General features: G+C 62.6%; 5 protein-coding genes across 5 annotated transcripts; 3 read left to right on the top strand and 2 right to left on the bottom strand.

Annotated features, from left to right (window-relative positions):
* Positions 1-99: 99 nt before the first annotated feature.
* VTJ83DRAFT_2015 (uncharacterized protein) lies at positions 100-1,475 on the bottom strand (the record flags this gene model as incomplete). Its single annotated transcript, XM_071008239.1, has 2 exons — positions 100-272; positions 392-1,475. The coding sequence occupies 2 exons, from the start codon at positions 1,473-1,475 to the stop codon at positions 100-102; spliced, it is 1,257 nt and encodes a 418-aa protein (XP_070868555.1).
* Positions 1,476-3,335: 1,860 nt separating this feature from the next.
* Positions 3,336-4,969, top strand: VTJ83DRAFT_2014 (uncharacterized protein; the record flags this gene model as incomplete). Its single annotated transcript, XM_071008238.1, has 3 exons — positions 3,336-3,630; positions 3,737-4,277; positions 4,351-4,969. 3 exons carry the CDS (start codon positions 3,336-3,338, stop codon positions 4,967-4,969), a joined length of 1,455 nt encoding a protein of 484 aa, XP_070868554.1.
* Positions 4,970-5,704: 735 nt separating this feature from the next.
* On the top strand, positions 5,705-6,387 carry VTJ83DRAFT_2013 (uncharacterized protein; the record flags this gene model as incomplete). Its single annotated transcript, XM_071008237.1, has 4 exons — positions 5,705-5,719; positions 5,840-5,870; positions 5,998-6,010; positions 6,168-6,387. 4 exons carry the CDS (start codon positions 5,705-5,707, stop codon positions 6,385-6,387), a joined length of 279 nt encoding a protein of 92 aa, XP_070868553.1.
* Positions 6,388-7,233: 846 nt separating this feature from the next.
* On the bottom strand, positions 7,234-11,255 carry VTJ83DRAFT_2012 (uncharacterized protein; the record flags this gene model as incomplete). The annotated part of the gene is made up of 4 exons (XM_071008236.1): positions 7,234-10,011; positions 10,080-10,394; positions 10,448-11,136; positions 11,222-11,255. The coding sequence occupies 4 exons, from the start codon at positions 11,253-11,255 to the stop codon at positions 7,234-7,236; spliced, it is 3,816 nt and encodes a 1,271-aa protein (XP_070868552.1).
* Positions 11,256-18,055: 6,800 nt separating this feature from the next.
* Positions 18,056-22,112, top strand: VTJ83DRAFT_2011 (uncharacterized protein; the record flags this gene model as incomplete). The annotated part of the gene is made up of 3 exons (XM_071008235.1): positions 18,056-18,173; positions 18,263-18,420; positions 18,498-22,112. The coding sequence occupies 3 exons, from the start codon at positions 18,056-18,058 to the stop codon at positions 22,110-22,112; spliced, it is 3,891 nt and encodes a 1,296-aa protein (XP_070868551.1).
* Between the last annotated feature and the right edge of the window lie 522 nt (positions 22,113-22,634).

Genomic DNA, 22,634 nt, shown 5'->3' with positions numbered 1-22,634 from the left:
GGACGACGACGGGCCCCGTTGGGTGGTGGGTAGTATAGTAAGCTCGCCGGGTTTCGCATTTGGCCGCCCGCCCCTACACTCTCTTGATCACCGTGGCGCCTACGGCCTAGGCGACCTGGGCGACCTCGCCGACCTCGCCGAGGGCGCCCGCGACAAGCGCGTGTGCGTGTGCGTCGTGTGCGTCGTCCGCGTCACGCGGCTCGGCGTCCGGCTGTGGCTGTGCCGGCTGGAGCGGCGCGAGCGGCGGGTTCGCCTGTCGCTGCTGCGGGAGCCTGCCAAGGAGGAGCGTGCGCGTTAGCGTTTTTGCCCGGTCGGTTTCTTTCTTGCGTTCTGGGTCGGCTCGCTCGGCGAGGGGTTTGAGGGGAGGGGGGGAGGGGGGGTTGGTTCTTACTGGTTCCAGTGTACGACTCGGAAAAGTAGCTGCTGCTCACGTCGCTGCGCGACTTGACCGTGGACCCGCCCTGGCGCTTCTTGCCGTCGCGCTTGAGGCCGAGCAGCAGGGCGAGGGTGCCCAGCAGGGCGCCGAGGCCGAGCAGGCCGGCGCCTTTCTTCTTCTCGCTCCGGGCGCCGGCCGACGACGGCCGGCCGCCGTACCAGGAGCTGTGGTTGTCGCGGCGGGAGTGGTCCGAGCTCGAGTCGCTGCCGCCCTTGTTCTTCTTCTTGCCGAAGCCGAGCACGGCCAGCATGCCGTGCCACAGGCCGCGCACGGCGCAGCACACGCAGAGGAGCAGCAGCAGGGCGACGCCGGCCAGGGCGCCGATGACGATGCCGGCGATGGCGCCGCCGCTGAGGCCGCCTCCGCCTTCCTCGGTGGTGGGGTCGTCGCCGGGGACGACGATGCCCGCCGTGTCGGACGCGGCCGGGTCGTCGGCGGTGGGCGTCGGCCCGTCGCCGCCGTCGAGGGTGCTGCTGGTGACGCGCCAGGGCGGGCTGAACTGGGTGGTGATGGTGACGCCGTCGGACGTGTAGGTGGTGGGCACGGGGCCCGGGACGGGGAGGGGCCCCTGGTTGTTGGCCATGCACTGGCCCCGGTGGGCGCAGTACTGCCAGCTCGCGCAGCAGATCTTGCCGCAGGCGATCTGGCCCGAGCCCGGGGGCGGGACGCAGTCGCCGCCGTCGTCGGGCCCCGTGGCGGCGGGGATCCACGAGTTGTAGGTGCGCGTAAAGGTCTGGGTGACGGTCCACGTGGTCGTGTACCAGGCCCACCCGCCTCCGGCGTAGGCCGAGCAGCCGGCGATGCCGTCCGACGTGTAGCACTGGGTGCCCGCCTCGCAGCAGTACATGTTTTGGTAGCCGCAGGGCTGGTGGCACTGGTCCTGGCGAGGGAGGAGGTAGCCGTAGCCGGCGGCGATCATGGCGTTGCGCTGGTCGCGCGGGTAGGGGACGGCGGCCGCATGGTGGCAGGCGAAGCCGGCGAGCACGAGGGCCAGGCGGAGGGCGGAAAGGGGTTTCCGCGGAAATGGCTGGGGCGTCATTTTTTTTTTTTTTTTTTGGAGGTACACCCAATCGGAGGGGGTTCCAAGGGCGGCGGCGGAGGAGGAGGAGGGCGGCCCGGAGGAGCTCCGGGACGGTGTGGGGACGGTTGGCCGGTGAGCCGGCGCCGAGCTCCCGGGGCCGGGGCGGGGCGGAGGCGGCGGTGGTTTTGTTTCGGCCTGCCGAGTCGGGATCCGAGGGTTCAGGAGGGTCAGGTCCCCCCCCGTTGCGGATTTGACTCGAGCTGGTGGACGCTATCGGGGCGCGTTGAGTGGCTGTCGACGGATGGACGTGCCAGGGAATGGTCCCTGTACTTCTTTGGCAACTGACTCGGTGCGCGATCCACCCGAGGAATGTGAGGGCTGGGCCGTGTGTCTTTTTTTATGGCGGCTTCGTTTCGTCTTTTACGTGATCGAGGCGTGTTTTGGAGCAGAAACGCCGCGCCAGCTTTTTGCGATGCAAGTCGCGAACCCCCAAGCTGCACGCAGACAGCCTTTTCGGGACCTGGGAAAAGCAGGAAAGGAATGCAAAAAAAAAGTTGGGCGGTGAAGCTGCAAGGCGGGATTTATTGCAACCGGTTTTGTTTGGCCGGCGGGCGGCGAGCGAGCGAGCGAGCGTTTCGCGTGTTCCCAACCTCCCCAACTTCTTCAACGTTCCAAGGCGTGAGCCCAACCTCTCGCATTTTCTTCAGGGGAATGACACAACAAGGATCCAACGCTCCCACCTACACACCCACACACACACCCACTCACCCACTCACCCACTCACCCACTCACCCACCCACACACTCACCCACCCACACACACACATGCACACCCATCTCATCCTCCAAAAAAAGCAAACAACGGCTCATGATTCGCCGGGTTCCTGAACATGTCAAATTCCCCGTCGCGACCGACTTTCGCCAAACAACCCCCCTTCCTCCACAGGCTTCCAACGTGAATGGAGCCACGGCTGAGTTGGCAGCGGTCGGTGACGCTGAGAGCTGCAGGGCTGCTACGGCGGACCGAGTGGCGGTCTTGGCTCTCGTCCGCCTTGCCCCTCCGGGCGCTGACCGCACAGCAGGATGGATGGGATGGACCTCACCTCGCGTCCCCGGTCCCGGTCCCGGCCAGATCGCTTCGGCTGGACCCCAAGGACCTCTTGGCAACACCCCGCGTTATCGACACCGACGGCATCTGTTGTACGTAGTACGCAGTACTACTGCGTACAAGCACACGGTAGTTATCCTATCGTGATCCATGCTGGGCAGGGCGGGGCCGAACCTACTATGATCTACTATACTACTGTGTTACTGTATGTACACAGTATACAGGTGGGCTTGCATAGAGATCTGCTCCTTGGCGTAACGTGTCGTATGGAAAGACCTACCACTACCCAGTACAGTCACCACCTCGCCGTCGGCTCTGCTGTGCTGCGTACACAGCATGTATAGTACATACCACCAAGGTACCTAACGCTACCTTGAGAACCGTACGAGGCCTGCTCCATCCGTGAAAGGACGGCAACGACCGCCCGGTAGGCCGTAGGGGATGAGATGCCAAGCATTCCGAGATCCACCCCGCCGGTTACGGAACCTTGGTTGGTCGCTGCTGAGATGCTGCCTCCCTCATGGAGCGCCTCTCCGTGCCTCTCTCAGATGCACGCACGGTGGGGACCCCCAGACCGGGCTGGACCTCGATGCGCTCCAACAAACACCACCATCCTTCTCCTCCTCCCACCTAGGTACCTACCTACCTACCTACCCACCCCCCCGGTCCATCCAGCTCCCGCTGTCCACCACGAGCCATTTTGCATTCGTGCGTCGACAGCAGAGAAAACGCTGCTGCATCCCCCCCCCCCCCCCCCCCTCCCGTTGCATCATGTCCCTGGACCCGCCAACCTACCTCGCCTCCCTCCAAAACAACATCCGCCAGCGGCCGATTCCCTGGGATGGCGTCGTCCGCGCCGGAACCTTGACCGAGGACCAGCTCGCCCGCATCCGCGCCGTCGACAGGGTCAAGAAGGAGGCGCGCCAGCAGACCGTCGAGTCCAACCTGGACGCCTACCGCCTCTTGTTCATCGGCGAGCCCGGCTCCCAGAGCGTCCTCGAGTCCGCCGCCAAGCGTCAGGATGTCGTCCAGTACCTCCTCGTTCTCTTGAGCGACTTGCTCAACGGTACGTCGCTCGCCTCTTTTTTGCCTTCCCTCTCGAGCCAATGGCGTGTCTGTCTGTGTCTAGTCGCAAGAGAACGCTAACCATCCCTCGTCCTCCTTCTCACCAGCCGTCCCCGCCCTCTGCAAAGCCATCGTCGCCACCTCCGATCCCTACCGCCAGTTCCTCCCCCTCCTCGCCCAGTCGCCCAGCCCGGACGCCGCCATCCCCCTGCTGACCTCGACCGTGCTGGTCGGCCTGCTGGCCGGCTCCCGCGACGAGTCCCCCCACGCCATCGACCGCGCCCTGCCCGTCCTCCTGACCTACCTGTCGTCCCTGATCAAAAGCTCGGACGCCGGCCTGCAGGACATTGGCGTCCAGGCCTGCTCCTCGCTGCTCTACAGCCGCGCCGCGCGGACCCGGTTTTGGCGGCAGAGGAGCGAGACCGTCACGCCGCTGGTGGAGATCCTGAGGGCCGCCGCGGGCGTGGGGAACAAGGACGCCTCGGCGAGCTTGTGGAGCGGGACGACCGGCCCGTCGTCATCCTCGTCGAGGAGCGGCTTCGAGGGCTCGCTCGGCGGCGGGGTTGGCTTGCAGCTGCTGTATCGGGTGCTGCTGGTCATGTGGCAGCTGAGCTTTGAGGCGGCCGACATGGGGGACGACCTGAACGAGTAAGCATTCCCGGCTCCCTCCCCAACCATCCATCTCCCCCTGGGACGCTTGCGAATTGACCGAATCCCCCAGCGAGTACGACATTGTCCTCCTCTACACCCAGCTCCTGCGCCTCTCCCCCAAGGAGAAGACGACGCGCCTCCTCGTCTCGACCCTCCTCAACCTCCTCACCGCCAACCAAAACACGCTGCTGCCGACCGCCGTCCTCGCCCGCCTGCCCGCCCTCCTCCAGAACCTCCAGACCCGCCAGTTCACCGACCCGGACCTGCGCGAGGACCTGGACAAGCTGCGCGAGCTCGTCGACGAGTACACAAAGACCAAGACCACCTTTGACGAGTACGTCGGCGAGCTCAACTCGGGCCACCTGCGCTGGTCGCCGCCGCACCGGAGCGAGGTGTTTTGGGCCGAAAACGCGCGCAAGATTCTGGATCACGAAAACGGCGAGCTCGTGCGCAGGCTGGCCGACATCATGAAGAAGCCCTGGGACAACGACAAGGCGGTGCTGGCCATCGCCTGCAACGACGTCGGCTGCCTCGTGAGGGAGGTGCCCGAGAAGCGGGGCCAGCTTGAGAAGCTGGGGCTCAAGACGAGGATCATGGAGCTCATGGGCGAGGCCGACGAGAACGTCCGGTGGGAGAGCTTGAGGGCGCTCGGCGGATGGTTGCAATACAGCTTTGAAGGGGCCAAGTGAGAGGAGATGACGGACGAAGCCGCCGAGGGTCGATCCATCGATCGGCTGCCCGCGGCGCTACGAAAGAGGTTTGTGGGGTTGGGGGGGGGGGGGGGGGGTTGGCTCAGAGGCTTTGTTTGTGATGGAAGGGGGTTGCGTGTGTACGTTTTGGTTTGTGCAGGTTGTCTACCTCCTCTTTTGTCTCGTCTCTTTGCAAGGAGAGTTGGGCTGGCGAAGGCGGCTGGGTGAGGTGGGTTGGGATGGGGGGATGTGTTTTTGGGCACATGGTAATCGCACCTAGACTGGGCTGAGTCTTGTCCCTCTTGTACAACGGCTAGATGATGAAATGCATCCGACGCATGCTAGACTTTCTTGTTCTGACATGCATGGTTTTTTTATGTATTTTTTAGTGTTGATAACGAATTATAACAGACGACAACATCGCAGGACGTCTGTCTCTCTCCTCTCTCTGGATTGCGAGGTGAGGCAATGCTTGTAGGATGGGAGCGAGGCACGGCCGCTCTTTATCTTATCAAGGTTCCCGTCCCCCTCCATCGCCCAGTCTCGCTCGGTATAAGTCTCAACCGGAACGTTGGCCTAATAATTCCTACTACATACCAAGACCCCGCCATCGAAGCAAGCTTCCATTTCTTCCCGGGTAGCTAAACAAGGTCCCCTCGGATCCTCTCTGCACTCTCCTTGACGACATACAAAAAAACATCCCAGTCGTGCCGAATCATCAAACGACTGGACAGGATGGCTCTCAAGAGGGTAGGCCTGGCACCCCCTTCCCCCCCCCCCTTTCCCCCCCCTTCGCTGAGTGGGCAATTCAAACCCGTCGTCATTGGCTCCGGCTTACCATGATGTTTCTCGTCCCCCCCTCCCCTCCAGGTGTACTTTCGTGTTCATGGCACAGTGCAAGGTACGGATCAGTGTTTTTTCCTTCTTTGTTTTCTTTCCTTGTCTTGTTTGGTACCATTCATCCGGTCTAGGCACGCCGGCCTTGATTTCGCCTCCTGATGCTGACTTTGGAAAAAACGCATTCATAGGGGTTGGCTTCCGGTACGTGTCTAACGCGTCCCGCATGAGGTCATGCTTGCGGCTGCTTCCTGACATCTGCGTCCCCATCGTGTCCGGAGGAGGTAGACTAGTATAGCTAACCAGTCCGCCGCACCCTCGCAATCCCAAACATGTGCGATAAATAAAAAAAAAAAAACAGATACTTTACACGTAACCGCGCCGTCGAGCATGCCATCACGGGCTGGGTTCGCAACACGGAAAACGACAAGGTCGAGGGCGAGGCCCAGGGCGAGGAGGACAACGTCAGGGAGTTTCTGCGGCACGTCGACAAGGGCCCCAAGCACGCCCACGTGTGCAAGCTGGAACAGGAGGAAAGGGAGGTTGTGGACGGGGAGGAGGGGTTTGAGATTCGGCGTTGACGTTTTCGGCACCTGAAGGATAAAAAGAAAAAAAAGGGAGGGCAATATGGCCTCTGTGTCTCTCCGCCGAGATGCAGAACCTCGCCGAGGCCGTGCTTTATGGGTTCGTCTCCTCATTCTCAACATCGACTCAAAAACGACATGACCGCAAAGATTCAACTCCTCCCTTCGGTTAGTATAATACCGTATACCGCCTCCCCCCCCCCCCCCCCCCCCCTCTTGGGAGATCTACCACCCTTCGACATATCAGCCAGCCGGCCAGAGAATCGCAAACAACGAACTACTCGACCCCCAACTCCGCCGCCTCCAAGCCAAGAAAATCACCAGACAACACAAACCAACTCCATAGCCCCCACCATTGTATGCATGATGTGTGATGCCTTGTCTTGCCAACCAAAATAAAAAAGAACCCCAAGAACAGGATCAGATATTCCTTCCATTTTTTTTTCCTCCATCACGACAATCAACAATGAACCATGGCTGTTTGTGAAGACCGACCCTACAAACCGACGACCGGACGTGTATGTTGTTTCGTCTCCCCCCACCCGACAACTCCCGGTTGTCCCAGAGACAAGAAACGGTAAGGTATCCGACTGTTATAATATCAAGGAGAGGGGACAGTGTCTTCCAAGCAAGAGGGATTACAGGCCGATAACAAAGACAAGAAAACGAAGAAAAGAAAATTTTCAAAAACAAACCAGGGAGGAGTTGATGCCAAATACCTCCTTCAGCAACCCCTCTGCTTCCCAACACCGAAAGGTGATGTACAAACATGGAAATCCCAACACACCACGCAAAATCCCAAAGCCCACCTTTCATCTTTTCTTTTTATCACACCTGCTCTCTTTACCCTCTCCTCGCGCCCCTGAGCAGCTCCAACGTCGCCGGCGAGGCATGCCGCAAAGCCGGCACCGTCCTGTTCCCGGGAACGTACGAGGACCAGGGGGTTTGGCTCGCCGACTCCTCGCCCAGCGTCACCCCGGGGGCGGGGCTCAGCCGCCGGATCCTCAGCGCGCGGCAGGCCTCGAGCCGGCGCTGCTCAAACTCCCTGGACCTCTGGCGCTCGCGGTCCACGTGCTTGGCCCGCTCGTCGGCGTCGTGGTTCGCCTCCTCCATCTTGAGGTCGTGCTCGCTGAGGCTGCGCATCTTGCGCTCCGCGCGGCCGCAGACCTCGTCGAGCCGGGCGGCGACGCCGGCGGGCACGAGCTCGGCGTGGTACGGCTGGCCCAGGCTGCGCCGCGAGCGCGCGCTGCCCCCCCAGAGGCAGCGGAAGACAAAGCTCATGGCGGCGGGCTGGCCCGGGGCTTTCGAGACCGTGACGGTGTCGCCGTCGTGCAGGGCCATCCAGTGCTTGGACGGAGCGGCGGGGTTCTTGGGGTCGTCCGAGGGGAGGTGGGCGCCGTTGACGTGGATGCCGGCGGTGGCTTTGGTGGAGATGTAAAAGCGGAACTGTTCCTCGTCGGGCTCGGCGGCGCGGTTCCAGGGGCGGAAGTTCTTGGCCGGGTCGTAGCCGGCCTTCCAGAGGAGGATCTTGAAGGCGACCAGAGGCACCCTCTTGTTCTCCTTGTCCGGGTAGGACCGCGTGTTTTCAAAGGCCCGGCCCCAGGACACCATCGATTCGGTAATGGCGATGCACAGGTCGTCGGGGAGCGCGGAATGGGGCGCGGGTTGCAGATAGGCCACCACGGGCCTCCCCGGATCCGACTGCAGGGGAGCCGGCATGTGCGACGGCGGCTCGGGATCATCCGTGTTGGGAGGCGTGGCCGGCGCGCTGTTGCCCGTCTTCGCCGTGGACGGGATGGCGGCTGGGTCCAAGCCGCCTTGCTGCGCTTCCTTGACGGACCTCCCGACCCGCTCGCAGTTGGTCGGCGGGAAGTACCTCATGGCCAGGTCCCAGAGGGGCGTCTTTCCGGGCGCGAAATCCTCGCCTCGCACCATGGCGGCCTGCTTGAACGCATCGAGCTGCAGATGCGTCATCTCCGGGTATTCGAGGTGCCACGTCCTTCTGTCAAGGGCCGACCAGTAGGTCGACTTGTGCACTGGACTGTCAATCTGTCGCCCGCTCTGCGGTTGGGGGATGGACGGTATCTGGACGAGAAGCACATACTCGCTGTTGTCCATCTGTCGTCCGCTCTGCGGTGGGGGGACAGACGGCCTCGGGGCGACAATCTCACGCTCGCCGCTGTCGATCGGTTTCCGGGCGGCGGCCTTGGCCGAGCCCGCGGACCGGAACCTCTTGAGGCCGCGCCCGGCGTTTTGTCCTGGGGTCTCGTCCTCGGCGTCGCTGTCGCACGAGGGCTTTCGCTTGCTCGTGGTGAGGTCGCCGGTGGTGTGCGAGCGGGGCAACGACACTGCGCGCGACTTCATGTTAAGGTTTTCGAGGATGGACTCGGCACCGCCGAGGCTCTGGGACGCCACGTCAAAGGTCATGTTGTTGAGCTCCTCGACCGATCTGCTCTGGCCGGCAGAGAGATACGACGACGCAAGCCCCGCGCCCGGCGGGGGCTTTTGCGGCGTTTGGCGCGGCGTGAGGCTGTCCTCGGGCTCAAAGCTATCCTTGATTTCCCTATCGTTTCCTAGGATCTCGCTCATCCCCGTAGAGTCGAAGCTTTCCGCCGACGCCGGGAGGTTGAGGCGATCCGGCGGCACCGCGCCGGTGCTCCGCACCGCCGACGGGTCAACTTCCCCGAAAAGACGGCGCGGCTGGTGGTTCGGACCAAACGTGTAGTTCTCCTTTTCCGATTCGTAGCCGAGAAGCCCGTTGGCGTCAAAATCCACATCCTCGTCGTCCGTGATGCCGTCGTCGCTGGGAACGCGCAGCTCGCGACGCCCGTCGTGGTCCAGCCGGCTGTTGTCCTCGAGGCTGAGCTGCGAGGCCGTCACGCGGAGCTCCTCTTCGGCCTCCTCTTCGAAGGAACGCGAAACGGTGGTGAAGGAGCTCGAGATCCACGGGTGGTTCTTGAGGTCGTCCACCGTGGCGCGCCTCTCGGGCCTCCGATTGAGCATGCTGCTGATGAAGTCGATGCAGTCGTCCGAAACGTTCGCTTTGATGAGCGGCGAGACGTCCAGCGGCCTCGTCATGATGGTGGTGAGCAGCTCGGGGTGGCTGGCGCCGTTCCTGACCGGGAACGGCGGCATCTTGGTCAGCGCGTAAAAGAGGACGCCGCCCAGCGACCAGATGTCGACGGCATGGCCGTACCGCTGGCCCGTCACGGGGCGACGATACCGGTTGCGCTGGTGGCGGCGGCCGTGTTCGTCGTACTCGGCGTAGCCGGGGTAGACCTCCGGGGCGCAGTAGAGCAGGGTGCCGCAAAAGGTTCGCAGGAACGTCTGCTCATTGTCCACCATCTTGGACAAGCCGAAGTCGGTCAGCTTCACCACGAGGGGGTTCAGGGAGTGGACGAGGATGTTGTCGGGCTTGACGTCGCGGTGCGTGATGTTCATGTCGTGCAGGTACCCGAGGGCGTCGACCAGCTGCGCGGCTATCGTCTTGGTGGCGCTCTCGGAGAGGGCCGGGTTCTCGAGGACCAGCTTGCCCAGGTCGCCACCGCTCACGTACTCCATGATGATGATGAGGGATCGGTCGTCCCAATCGAAGTGCTCGATGTATTCCACGATGTTGGGCTGCCGGGGTTGGGGTTGCGTAAGCAGATGCGCCGGCATGACGCCGGGGACGTTGGGGAGAACCATACATGCTTGACCTTGCGCATGATTTGCATCTCGTTTTCCACCTTTTGATCCAGGACGTTGTTCTTCATGAACTTGCGCTTGTCGAGCTCCTTGGCGGCGAAGGGCTGGCCGGTGAGCTTCATGGTCACCTTGTACACGGTCGCGAAGGCGCCCCTGCCAATCTCGCACACGCGGTTGTACTTGTTGGACCCGTTCCACGGCCTCGGCAAGCCGTCGGTGCGCGGCCTGGCCTGGCTCGGGCCTCCGTCCGCCCGGCGGGCCGCGGCGCCGTGGTTGCGGGCCCCCGGTGCCGCAGCGGCAGGCTGGAATATGTCCACCTTGCAGACCTCGTCAGCATGCAGCAAACCAGCCGGGGAGGGAGCGGACGTACGTGACCGCCTGGCCCGGGAACGATGGTGGCATTGGCGTCGGCGGCAAGGTCGTACTGCCTGGCCAGGTAGGCGTCGAGATTACGCTTGTAAGCCTCGGCGCCCTCGCCCTCGCGGTTGGGTATCCGGACCAGAAACTCGACATCCCCGGCCCCCTGGTTGATGGGGATCCTGATCCTGGAGCCGCTCTCCAGGGTCCTCCGGGTCTCGGCGCCGTTCTGGTCCCTCCGCCGGAGGAAGACGAGATCGACCATTGTGCCGTTGGTGGACATGTCCTCGAGCATCAAGACGCCCCATTGGTTCAGGAAGATGCGGAAGTGGACCTTGCTCACGCGACGGTTGCCGTTGAGGAGGCAGATGTCGCAGAGGTTGGGGACGCGGCCAAAGGTGAAGCCGAGGGCGGGATTCTTGAGCTCGGAGGAAAAGCGAAGGGCGATGTGGTGGTCCCCGACGTCGGAGCGCAGAGCGGCAAAGTTGCGCAGGTCATCCTCGAGGGTGTAGTCAAAGGGCAGCCCGTCGACGTCTTCCCTCCTCACCATGTGCTCGGTCGTCTCGGCGGCGATGCGGCGCACCTCCTGGCGGGCGGAGTCCGAGTAGGGGAGGAGGATGCATATTATGTCGGCGATGTCCTCGTCGGAAAAGCCCGACGTCTGCAGGCCTAACCGGCGGGGGTCGAAGATGGGTTGTGTCGCTGGAATGCACCGCGGGTCAGCTCTCGCCGGGGGGAGGGGGGGAGAAGGGAGGGACGGGGCGCAACGAGGCCGGCAATGACGCACCTTGGGTAGGTTGGGAATCCCCATCGGGATCCATTTGGAAAGGGGCACGAGGCCGGAGGGAGGGAGGAAGGTCTAGGTAGGTAGGGGGGAGAAGAAGCGAGGGCTTGGTGCTTTGCTTTGGTTTGCGAGATCCGATGCGGTGCGGTGCGCTGCCACGGCGCTGCCACGGGGCGATTCCAGCGTCGAGGAGGATGGCGGTCTGAATTGCCCAAGTCCCCGAGAGCCCCGACAGCAACAACAACAAGAACAACAAAAGCAGGCGGGGTGGGAGGTCAACAAGACGCGGGACGGGGATGCGGTGACGCGGGGGAACAGGCACGAGGCGTGTCGCGATATCTTGTTACATTTGTCGGCGAGGCCGTGGAGCGCGACGTGCCAAGGCGGGTTGCTATGGAGGTTTCGCGTCGGGGTTGCTCCGACAAAACGACGTACGGGGACCGACGGTAAACTTTGGTATGTAAACGCGACGGAAGGGTGGAACTGGAGCAAGCGGAGAGAGCGGGTCGGCTCCGGGTTGAGGGGACGACCAAGAAAAGCGGGTTTCCGGGCTTTGGAGGAGGAGGTGGAGGGAGAGTTAGGTTCCCAGGTCGGATTGTGGAGAGGTGCGCTCGTTAGGAGAGACGGGAGTCGGTGGACGGCGGTGGGCGGTGGTGGTTGCCGGGGGGCGGGGGGGCGAGGGGCGGGGGGTGGCAGCCCCAGCGAAGCGGAAGCCTTGCCGGACGCCAATGAGCGGCCTCAGCTGCCTACAGGCAGGTACTTACCTGGAGGCACCTCTACCTGACCTACGGTACCTGCCAGTGTAAGGTACCTCAGGTAGTTACTGCCTATACATTCCCGCAGCACCCACTGGAAGGTACGGTACCTACCTAACCAACCATCTTCCCTTATCGTACCGCGGGAACGACAACTCCCTGAACCTGCCTAGGTACCATAGCTAGTACAGTACATGCCTGCTGGACGGGAAGCATGGAAATGGAATGGATGTCCGTCCTGGAGCACACACCCACCCCTTGATGTCTGTCTTTTTTCTCTCTCTCCGAGGTGCTTCAGCCTACCTCCACGGACAACCCCCTCCCCGCAATCAGCTGAAACCCCCCCCCCCCCCCCCCGGCTGGAGATCGGATGTGCTACACTCAGATCGGTCCTGACGTTAGTACTTATTGAGATAAGAAGGAGTGGGACCAGCTAGGTGTGTACTATATGGGTAACCTGAACCCAAGGGACAGGACGTTGGACCACGCCGCTGTCGAGTCGAGCTGCCGACCTAGGTACCTAATGCATCCCCAAAGTTCCAACGACATGCGTCCTCAGAGGTCCGTCAGACAGACAAAAGCGCGTGGTGGTTCCAGCCGCTTGTCGCTGCTATGCTCCATGCAGTACTGCGTACACGGTACTTCACGCTGCCCTGCAGGGCGCACGGGGCGCCCATCCCACTGTTTTGGGTCGCCCACGTATAGTACTCGTAGTCCAAGCACATCGGGGTCGACGTCGTCCGGGGTGTCCACGAGTCGGCTGCGACCATTGCCCCGCCTGGCGCATGGCAGCCATGCATGGCCACGCTAGTGGTGTGTTTGCTTTCATGTGCATCAAAGCAACGTGCAACGCGCGTTCCCAGGCCCAGAGCCTCGCGAACGTCGCGCGTCGCAAAAGGTTCGCGTCGGTCCCGCGCACGTCCAGAGCGCGGGGTAGGTCGTGACGCAGGGACACACGGTTTCCGACGAGAGGGGGGATGTCGACCGTGGCCGTGACGAACCCAGCCGGGACAGCTTGTGGCCAATCGATCAGCCCCAAGCCGTTGTTGGCTTGACGATTTTTCAAGACAAGCCTGGGGAAGCAAAAACAAAAAAAGAAAAAAAAAGCAAAAAGACGAAAAGCGAGCGAGGCAGAGGCACGCATGAGCCTTCTCAAGCCGACTGCTTGCTGTGTATGGTAATTACTGTGTACTATAAGCGACAGCCATGTCATGGAGTCCTCCAGACACCACAACCACCCTCCTCTGGAATTCCAAACCACCAACAATGGGCCTTCAGCACAAGGCGACTTCCAAACTTGGAGGGGGAGGGAGGGCGCAGACGGAGACAGCAACGGACCGACATCCATCAGAATTCGGTCACTCCCATGGTTAGGTCCTTGGAATCCCGTCAAGCTGAGGCAAGGGGGGAGGACGCAAAAAGCTCTCTTGCATCACCACCGCAGAAAAACCATCTGTCCAACAAAAAAAAGTTGGAACAACAAACGGCCATGGAAGATCCCGGGATGGGCCGCCACATGTGGCGGTGTCGATCCGTCGCGTCACAGGGCTGGCCAGCAGCACGAGCGGGAGATCACCAGCCATGAAACCCCACACGCATCCATCCTGCTGACTCTGGACCGGGGGCTCAACCACCATCCTGGCTGCGGTGGATTCCCGTCGTGCTGCTCGGTGGTGAACGGCCGCCCACACGAGACAGGAAAGGTGGGATGATGACGTATTTTGCTGTCGTAGGATCCTTTTCGTTCACCGGTTAGCGCCCACAACCCGAGAGCTCACGGGTGAGGTCGCTTCTCCCCTTCGGCGTCCTTCTCGGGTCCATCGCAAGACCCCGGTCGACCTGCACAGTTCGTCTGCGTTTTGCGAAATGACATGGCGTGGCTGCGCCCACGGCCACGAGAAGGACGAGGCAGATCCTCTGTGCCATTCCAGGCACATGAATCGAGCGCTTCGTACCTGCGTACGTGCGGTACGAAGGCCCGAGGGTGGAGTCTCATTTAACATTTCAGCCGGACTCGCATCTCAGCGAAATGGCCTCCATGTTCATTTCGACCCCACCGAGGGGCTGAGCCGTGAGGCCCGGGTTCGGGAAGGGTTGTTGAGCGCAGACGCTGCGCAACACTCCCCCCTCGGACAGGCCCGGGGAAAAGGCACCGAGCGGTCTTACTGCCCATCCGCGCGGCCGCAAACTTGGCGTCTTACCACGGTGGATGCCGCCGGCCTTTACCAGACAGAGAAAGAAACGCAAAGCGTGCCCGGCTCTGCACCGCCCGAGGCTTCATGTCGTGTTTCGTTGGGCCTCGTATCGCCACGAGACTCGGGGTTCGCGAAGGCACGAGCGTGTAAGCGCCTTGCGAACCTTGCTTGATACGTTGGCCTTGGCCCTGGAGATTGCGACGGTAGGGTCGCCCATTTGCAGAGAGCCCGGCGTCACGTCCCACGCAGAACCTTTGGGGGCTGCGGTTCAATGCCCCGAAGAAATTCGCAAACAGGCAGGCACACACACACACACACACACACACACACACACACACACACACACACACACACACACACACACACAAAAGTCCATCCTTAACCCAGCAGCTTTGATGGGGTGGGCCCAGGGACGGGCATGGGCATTGGACATTGGGCATGGATCGAGACGCCTGCCGCGCGCTTCTGATGGCCCGACCCGCCGGCCCCTGACGTGGTGTCCAGCGGTCAGCTCTCCGCCAAGTTGGCGTTCGGTTTCTTGGGAGCTGGTGGCTGGCGTCATTTCGGACATTGCGGCGCCATCCGGGCTCCGAGAGTGGCCACTTTCATCCACGGATCTGGGGGCCCATCGCCAAAGGGGGAAGCATCAGTGATCTCGGCGTGGGATGTTTTCTTTTTTCCAATGACGACAGGGTTCAGAGAAGGAAAGGAGAAAACACCCAACTCGGCCAAGCGTCAATCGATGATGATGGGGCTCTGTGCACGATGCTGGTGAGAATGGCGAAAACACAAACATCCATGCCGGTGGACGAGAGGGAGCCAACCGATCTTGGCCGAGCACGGCTTGAGCGATCCAGGAGAGCACGCACAACACCCAGCACAGACGACAAGAACATGGAATGGTCTGCGTGAACCTGTACACGATGCCAGAAACCCGGCCACCATGGCCGCCTCCGGCATGACACATGGCGGTCTGTGGTCATCCGAAGGGGGGATCTATCATGGACCGAGAACGGAGCGAGCGCTTCACTGTTCAGGTTTAGTATGTAGACGCTCTGCCCTGGGGCAGCAAATCCTACCGCGCCAACTCCCGTCCAGCAAACCCAGAAACACTCGACTTGGGGGTTTCTGGGCTTCCCGCCAAGCGGAGGGGAACCTCGGGTTCGTAGTCGGCCCCGTCACCAGCAGCATAACTTAGTCGCATCCCAACGGTGACTTGCATCGACCGGGCCCCTCAGAAAGGGGGGGGGAGGGGGGATGCGTGGCCTCCCACCGCTGTTCGGGCTAAGAACCAGACGGTCTTCAAATACGAGGGACGGTTCCCACAACGGCGTCGTCGACCGGCTTCCTGGGCCGCCAGATGGCTTGGTTGTGTCGTCCGCCTTGTTTGATACAATAAAAATCACATCGAGCGATCGTCACCAACAGCGTAACGTCTCATACATTGTCCCCTATCGCCTGGGACGATCTACCCGACCGATTGGCACCCCCCCCGACCGTTGTCCCCATCTTTCATCTCGCTGACATCGGTACGTGCCTCGTCCCCAACCCACCGATCCAGTCGGCCTTGTCGCTCCAGCAGGCGTCCCGGAGCGCTCGGCTGCCAGAAGCGGAAGTCTAGACGACACCACACCCCCCCCCCCCTCTCCCCCGACAACCCCCCCTCGGGGGACTTGGCTGAATGGTAGGATACGAAGCTACCTTAGTTAATCTCCAAGGGCATCGCGCTAGTTATCGGGCTTCTTGCGGGAGGGGGGCGGTCAATCGGCCGGCCTCATTTATATCTGTCTTTGCCTCCCGCCGGACCGCCCGAGGGAGGAAAAGACCAAAACTGTAACATACGCCGGACGAAGCGCGGTCGCACAGAACATCTCGGAGGGTCGGGTGGCCAAATCGGGGGCGGAAACGTTGATCCAGTGACTTTCGACATTCCCGTATTCAAGGAAGAGAAGAGATTCTCCAAGACCTGAAGCTCCAAGCCGGTTGATGACGAGGGTATGACAAACTCTGGGTTTCCCGCTGCGGTGTGCAAAGGCCAAGTGGGATTTTGCATTCCTGTTTCCTCCATCTCGGGTTGGCGACTTGGCGCGCCATGCCTTTTTTCCCGCTGAATCGATACCTGGGGGGGCCTCTCCATCGAACGGAAGGGTGGGACGCAGTGTTTTGCTGACTCGAGCTTGGGATTGACGTAGGGCGATCGCCGGCCTAGCATCGTGTGCAACACCTGTTTTTGGGGAGGCTCGTCCTCTCGTCGTCTGTGCTAGCAGTACGTCACGTCACGCCCGACCGCGAGCGAATCGTCGGAGCTGCGAAGCCCAGCGCTCGGTACATATTTCAGTTTCGGATATCGGAACCTCCCCCCTCCCCCACCACCTCCCCCCCTCCCTGGCGAAGCCTCGTCGTCTCCCTCTCGATCAATCGGCCTCTCATAGAACCCGGCCCGGACCGGATGGAGCGGCAGCCGGTGCAACAGTGACGGTACCAGGTTGGCTGCAGCACGGATCCCCCGGACGGAAGAGTCTTGAGCCATTTGACAGACACCGACAAAGGACGACTTGGCGACAAACCCCTTTGGACTCGGAAGGATTTGTGGTTCTTTTTTTTTTTTTTGGTGGTGGTTGTTTCCTCTTGTCAGGTTTCCGAAACATCAAAGGCGCCCCTGCCCTTGCCAAGCCAGCCGGCGCCACGACTTATCCGCAGGAATGGCGAGGAAAGCGCAGAAAGCCCCCGCCATCATGGCCCGCCGCAGCAGTCGAGGTATGTGGCATTTCTCGTATCCATCACCTGCCGAGAGGTTGCGCAGCCCGTCCCAAGCATTCCAAGCATTCCAAGCGCTCCGGGCATTGGATTCCAAGCCTCAGAAACACATGCCCAGCCTCACCGACACGCGCCAGCTCGGTCACGTCCGCCCGCCATCCAGGCCTTCGCTGCCGGGGCAATTACGTTGGCTCTCTTCTTTGTCTCTCTTTTTTGTTGGTTGCAGACATTCTCCTTCCCCCTTCTGTTTTTCCCTCTTCTTTTCCTGGCTGGTTTTATTGTGTCTACCTTGAGGTGGTTTATTTTTCTCTCCCTCTCTCCAACCACACAGACCAAATCGAAGCGGCTTCGGGGCATGTGCAAGGCGCTGCGTCAAACCGTTAGAACCTTGCATACTGCGTATTGGTGGGCTGGCTCTGGGAACCCTGTCCATGGGAGTTTTGGAATCCAATCCAGCGTGAAGCGCCATCTTCCGATCCTTTTTTTTTTTTTTTTTTTGCTAACGTCAACCGCTCGTCGTGCCATAAAAAACAGTCCTGTCTTTCATCGCCAGCTTCTCGGCTTCTCACAGGCACTCGGCGAGCTCTGCATCCGCATCACCGCCGAACCCGTCACCCACCACCAGGCCCGCCTCGCTGCCCCCATCCCAAAAGCGGCCCCCCGCCCAAGCAGCATCCGCAGCATCCGCACCGGATCCCGCGCCTGCAACTGCAACCACAGCTGCACCCGAAGCAGCCGTAGCGCCATCGCTTCCCCCACCATCGCCACTGCAGCCACCACCATCATCATCATCACCACCACTGCCACCACGAGAACAAGACCACCACCACCAACAGCAACAGGAACAACAGGTACAACAACCGCTGGAGCAACAACCGCTGGAACCGCTTGAGCTCCAATCGTCGAGGTCGACCCCGGTCTCGGTGAACCTCCCCTCGTCCGGCATCCCTGCCTCAGATCTCGAGAGCGACGCGCCATCGGCCGCCTCATCCATCACCACCCCCTCCTCGGAGGATGAGTATGTGGCTCCGCTGAGATCGCCAAAGTACTCGCCGTCACAGAGCCCCACGCGGAGGTTGCGCCGACGCTCGCGCCCGCTGTCGCTGGTCCAGCCCTACCGCCCGCCCGTCATGGCTGTCAACGAGCATACCCTCCCGGAGCTCCAGCCCATCTTTACCCTCCTCAACGCCCAGTCTAACAAGCTGTACCAGGAGGGGTACTTTCTGAAGCTGGACGACCAGGACATTCGTGCGTTTGTCCCTTTTTTTTTCTCCCTCCCCTGTTCCATACGATTCCATGCGGTGGTCGAGTCGCTGACGTAGGGTGGCGTGACCTAGGTGGAAATCCCAACCCGGACCGGACCTGGACCGAGTGCTTTGCGCAGCTGGTGGGAACCGTCTTGTCTCTCTGGGATGCGGCCGAGCTGGACGCCGCCGGGGAGGATGGCGAGGTCCTCCCCAAGTTCATCAACCTGACGGATGCGTCGGTCAAGATGGTACCGTGGCCCCGGTCGCGCACCTGAAGGATGGCCTCCGAGGTGCCGTGGGAACCGCTGCTAACGTCGGGGTCCAGATCGAGTCGCTGCCGACAAAGTCCAACGACGAACAGCCGCTGCAGAACATACTGAGCATCAGCACCGCCGGCCGCAACCGCTACCTGCTCCACTTCAACTCGCACCACTCGCTGATCCAGTGGACCTCGGCGATACGCCTGGCCATCTTTGAGCATTCGACCCTCCAGGAAGCCTACACGGGCGCCCTGGTGGCCGGCAAGGGCAAGTCGCTCAACAACATCAACATCATCATGGAGCGGGCGAGGCAGCCCGTCATGGAGTGGGTGCGCGTCCGGTTCGGTGCCGGCGTCCCGTGGAGGCGGTGCTTCTGCGTCATCGAGCCGCCCAGCGAGAAGGAGTACCAAAAGGCGCAGAAGGAGTGGAAGAAGCGCTCCCCGTACGATCGGTCGCACGGGCCCGTGCTCAAGGGCGAGATCAGGTTCTTCGAAACGAGGAAGGACGCCGAGAAGAAGAAGAAGCACCAGCGGCCCATCGCGTCCATCAACGATGCCTACTCGGCCTACGCCATCTACCCGCAGGCCAAGGAGCTCATCGACTCGTCGACCCTCCTCAAAATCGAGGGCAACATCGAGATACTTACGCAGCCCGCCTCGTCGACCGAGGGGTTCGTCTTCATCATGCCCGAGACGCACCCGGCCGTGTCGGGCTTCGAGACGCTGCTCCGCTTCCTGTTCCCCACCTGGGACACGTTCGCCCTCTACGGCCGCCCGGGCCGTCTCGTCGCGAGCGCCCTCGACGCGCGCTCGCTCATGTTTGGGATGCCGAAGAATAAGCGGCACTGGTACCTCGACATCTTGGACGTGAGCGGGCTGGTGCTGACCGAGGGGAGCACCCTGTGGTCGGAGCGCGAGTGGCGGAAAAAGATGAAGGAGCTAACGGGACAGCGGATGGCGACCATGGACGACGAGCCCGCCAGCGCCGCCCAGAGCCGCAGCACGAGCCGAAACAGCAAGCGCCTCAGCTTCGGCGCCCAGCCGGCGCCGTCGCGACCCAGGGTAGGTTTCGCTGACGACGCCGGTTCCATCCGGTCGTCGCGGTCCATCACGCGGCTCAGGTCGGGCGGCCGCGACACGTCGGCGCCGCCCGACCCCCACCGGGAGCGTCTGCCGCCGCCCGTGGAGCCTTCGGCCAGGCACTCCCGCCACATCTCTGATCCGCAGCTAGGTGAAATACCCCCTGGATACAGCCTGGACAGCTCGCCGCCACTGCAGCAGTACCCGATGCGCGGCCAGCCGGACCGCGTCCGGGCCTACGCCAGCGACCTGGCGTCAACCCCCGAGAGGGTCAGCTCCGAGGACGACCAGTACGGCAGCCCGGTGAGAGGCCCCATGGCCCACCTGGACGAGTTCAGGAGGATGGGCACGCCCGAGCCGGTGCAAGCGCCCCCCGGGTTCGCTCACGGTGCGGGCGCTCGCCCTCCGCAACGACCGAACCCCTCCCCCGAGGTGCGCCGAGCCACCAACCGCTTGTCGAGCAATACCCTCTCCCAGATCGCCGGAGCCCGGGGTTTCAATCCGGACGAGTTCCCTGACGGACCGGTCCAACCATACCCCGACCAGCGAGGTGTAGCGGTACAGACACAAACCAGCGCCAACCCCCTCAGAATGAAGGCTAATCTCTCTGGATCTCGTAAAGTTCTGACGTCTCCCTCCTCTTCCGGCGCTGGCTCCGGTCCCGGCCCCGACCCCGACCCCGACCCCAACCCTTTAGGAACCCCGCCGTCACCTCCCAGGGATCCCGCTCGGCCAAGGTCCAACTCATCGCTCCGTCGTCCTGCTGGGGAAGCAGCCGGCGAGACGGCCGCCGCCGCCGTCGCCGCCGCCGCCACCATCACCACCACCACCGCCCCTGCAGACCACCCTCCTACCGGTGGCCGACGCGCTCCCCCCCTTCCTGGAACGGAGCACCAAGGCGGTACGAGCACCCCGGCCGCCGACCGAGATCATGACGCCCTGCCTCCAGAGACGGCGAGCCTGCCTGGCGACCAAGATGACACACCTCCGAGCTCCCCGCTGCTGCCTCCCAACTACCTCCAGCTTCTTGACAAGAACGCCAGCGCTCAACACGACGACGAGGAGCCCTCCTCCGTCCCTCGGCATCGTGGCGAGCCCGGCGTCCCGCGCTTCCCGACGCAGCATCGCGTCGTCGATCAAAAGACGGCCGAAGCCATGCGCGAGAACGCCTCGCGCGCCAGCAGCCCGGACTATGCCAGCTCGCGGTCGTCTGTCGACGCCCCTCCTCCGCCAAACCGCGAGGAGCGCCCCCGCGCCGGCGTCCTCAAGGTGGTGGGAGACCGTAATGCGATTCCCAAGGACCCGGACCTGGATTACGAGATCCCCAAGATCAACTTCGGGCGCACGCTCAACTACGCGGCGCCGCTCTTGTCCGGCGACAAACCCTCCAAGCATGCGCGTCACGCTTCGGGGTCGGCCGCCGGACGGAAGTCGCCTGGCCCCGCCGCCGCTCTTTCGCACTCCCGCCAGCCTTCGGACGATGCCGCGCGGCGTAGCGTGGCCTGGCCAGGCCCTTCCGCGAAGCCGTTGTCGGCAGAGAACGTGGTGGCGCTCCAGCAGGCGTTCCAGGGCCGAACGACGCCGACGCCCTTGTGCTCCCACCAGCGCATTCCGTCGGCAAGCACGCTCGCCGATCTCCGGGCCTCGCACTCGCGGCAGAGCTCGGCCGACCTGCTCTCCACCGCCCAAGCGGGCCATCGCGGCAGCGATCCGCACAAACGACCGGCGAGCCGCGGGTTGTCGCACTCTCGGAACAGCTCGGTCGAACTCCTCTCGACGATCCGCCCGGCCGGCGAGCCGATGGCCGCCGCCCCCCGCTCGGCCGGCGAGATCTCGATGCACCTGTCGGCCCGCGAGCAGGAGCACGTCGCTCGGGTCACGGGAACCCCGCTGATCGCCCTCGCCGCCGGCCACCGTCCCTCGCCGACGCAGGGCGGCCTCGTTGGAGCGATCGAGTCGAGGGAGCGCGAGAAGGCGCAGATGAAGCACGGCCTCACGAACCAGGCGGTCACCCAAGCCATCGACCAGCGGCAGCGTGAGCTGAACATGCAGGCTCATCGCGCCGCCCAGGCACAATACGCGCAGCACCAGGCGCAGTACGTCACGGCCCAGCAGCTGGCCGGCGTCCGACCTCAAACCCCGGGAGCCTCGCTGGGTAGGATGATGTCTCCGCCTAGGATGGACGACTCGCCCGGTCCTGCCTACGCCCTGGCCCCGGGCAGCATGAGCCCGGGCTGGTTTGGAGGACAGCAGCAACAGCAGCAGCAGCAGCCATGGCCTGCCGCGCCGGGGACGATGTCGCCCTCGGCCTCGTACGGTGGTGGCCGTCACAGCCCCGGACCCGCGTGGGCCATGGGGGCTTTGCCTCATCTCCAGGGACCGCCGCCGTTGGCAAACGCAGGCGCGGGCAGGGGTGGCGGTGCGGGCTTTGGAGGCATGCCGGGAGTCGTTGGCGGGCTGCCCATGTCTCCCACCCAGGTCAGCCTGCCGTACTCGGTCCCCATGGTGCTACCCGGCACACCACCGGGCGTCGGGCCGGCTCGGCCTGGAACGCCCGGGCGCATGCCGTTCCGTCAGGGGTTTCCGGGGCAGGCTTTTTAGGATGGGCCAGGCGGAGCCGGCGAAGCGAGCCGGAGAAGATCCTCTGCGCCGGCATTGTTGGGGATGGAAAAAGAAGGAGGGGTCGTGCGAGCAGCATTTTTTTCATCAGCAACAACGGGGCATGATTCGGCGAGGGAGGGAGAGAGAGAGAGAGGAGGGTGGTGACAACGCAATGAGAAGGGGTGGTAGGATGGATTGGCAAAGAGGGTCAGATGCCTTTTTTTCTTTTGAAAGATGGATTTGGTTTTTTTTGTGCTTTCTCGTTTGATTCACTGTTGTTTTTATGTGTGGTTTTGGGGGTGATGGTTCGTAGAAGAAACAGCACCCGCGGCATGCATGGTTGGTTGGGTGGTCGGATAGGGACCTAGGGTAGAGGGAGGGGACACCAGAGTTGTGGGAGGCTAGATTGAGGGGGGGCGTTGTGTGGTTGGGTATTGTTTTGGAGCATTGTTTCAAGGTCAGGTACTGCCCATTGGGAGAGAAATCGGCATTGGATGACAACCAGCCGGTTTCTTTAAATGT

The sequence above is a fragment of the Remersonia thermophila genome, chromosome 2, assembly GCF_042764415.1.
Source record: "Remersonia thermophila strain ATCC 22073 chromosome 2, whole genome shotgun sequence".
NCBI lineage: Eukaryota > Fungi > Ascomycota > Sordariomycetes > Sordariales > Chaetomiaceae > Remersonia > Remersonia thermophila.
The sequence above is the reverse complement of the archived record's forward strand: the minus strand, read 5'-3'. Positions and strand labels throughout refer to the sequence as shown.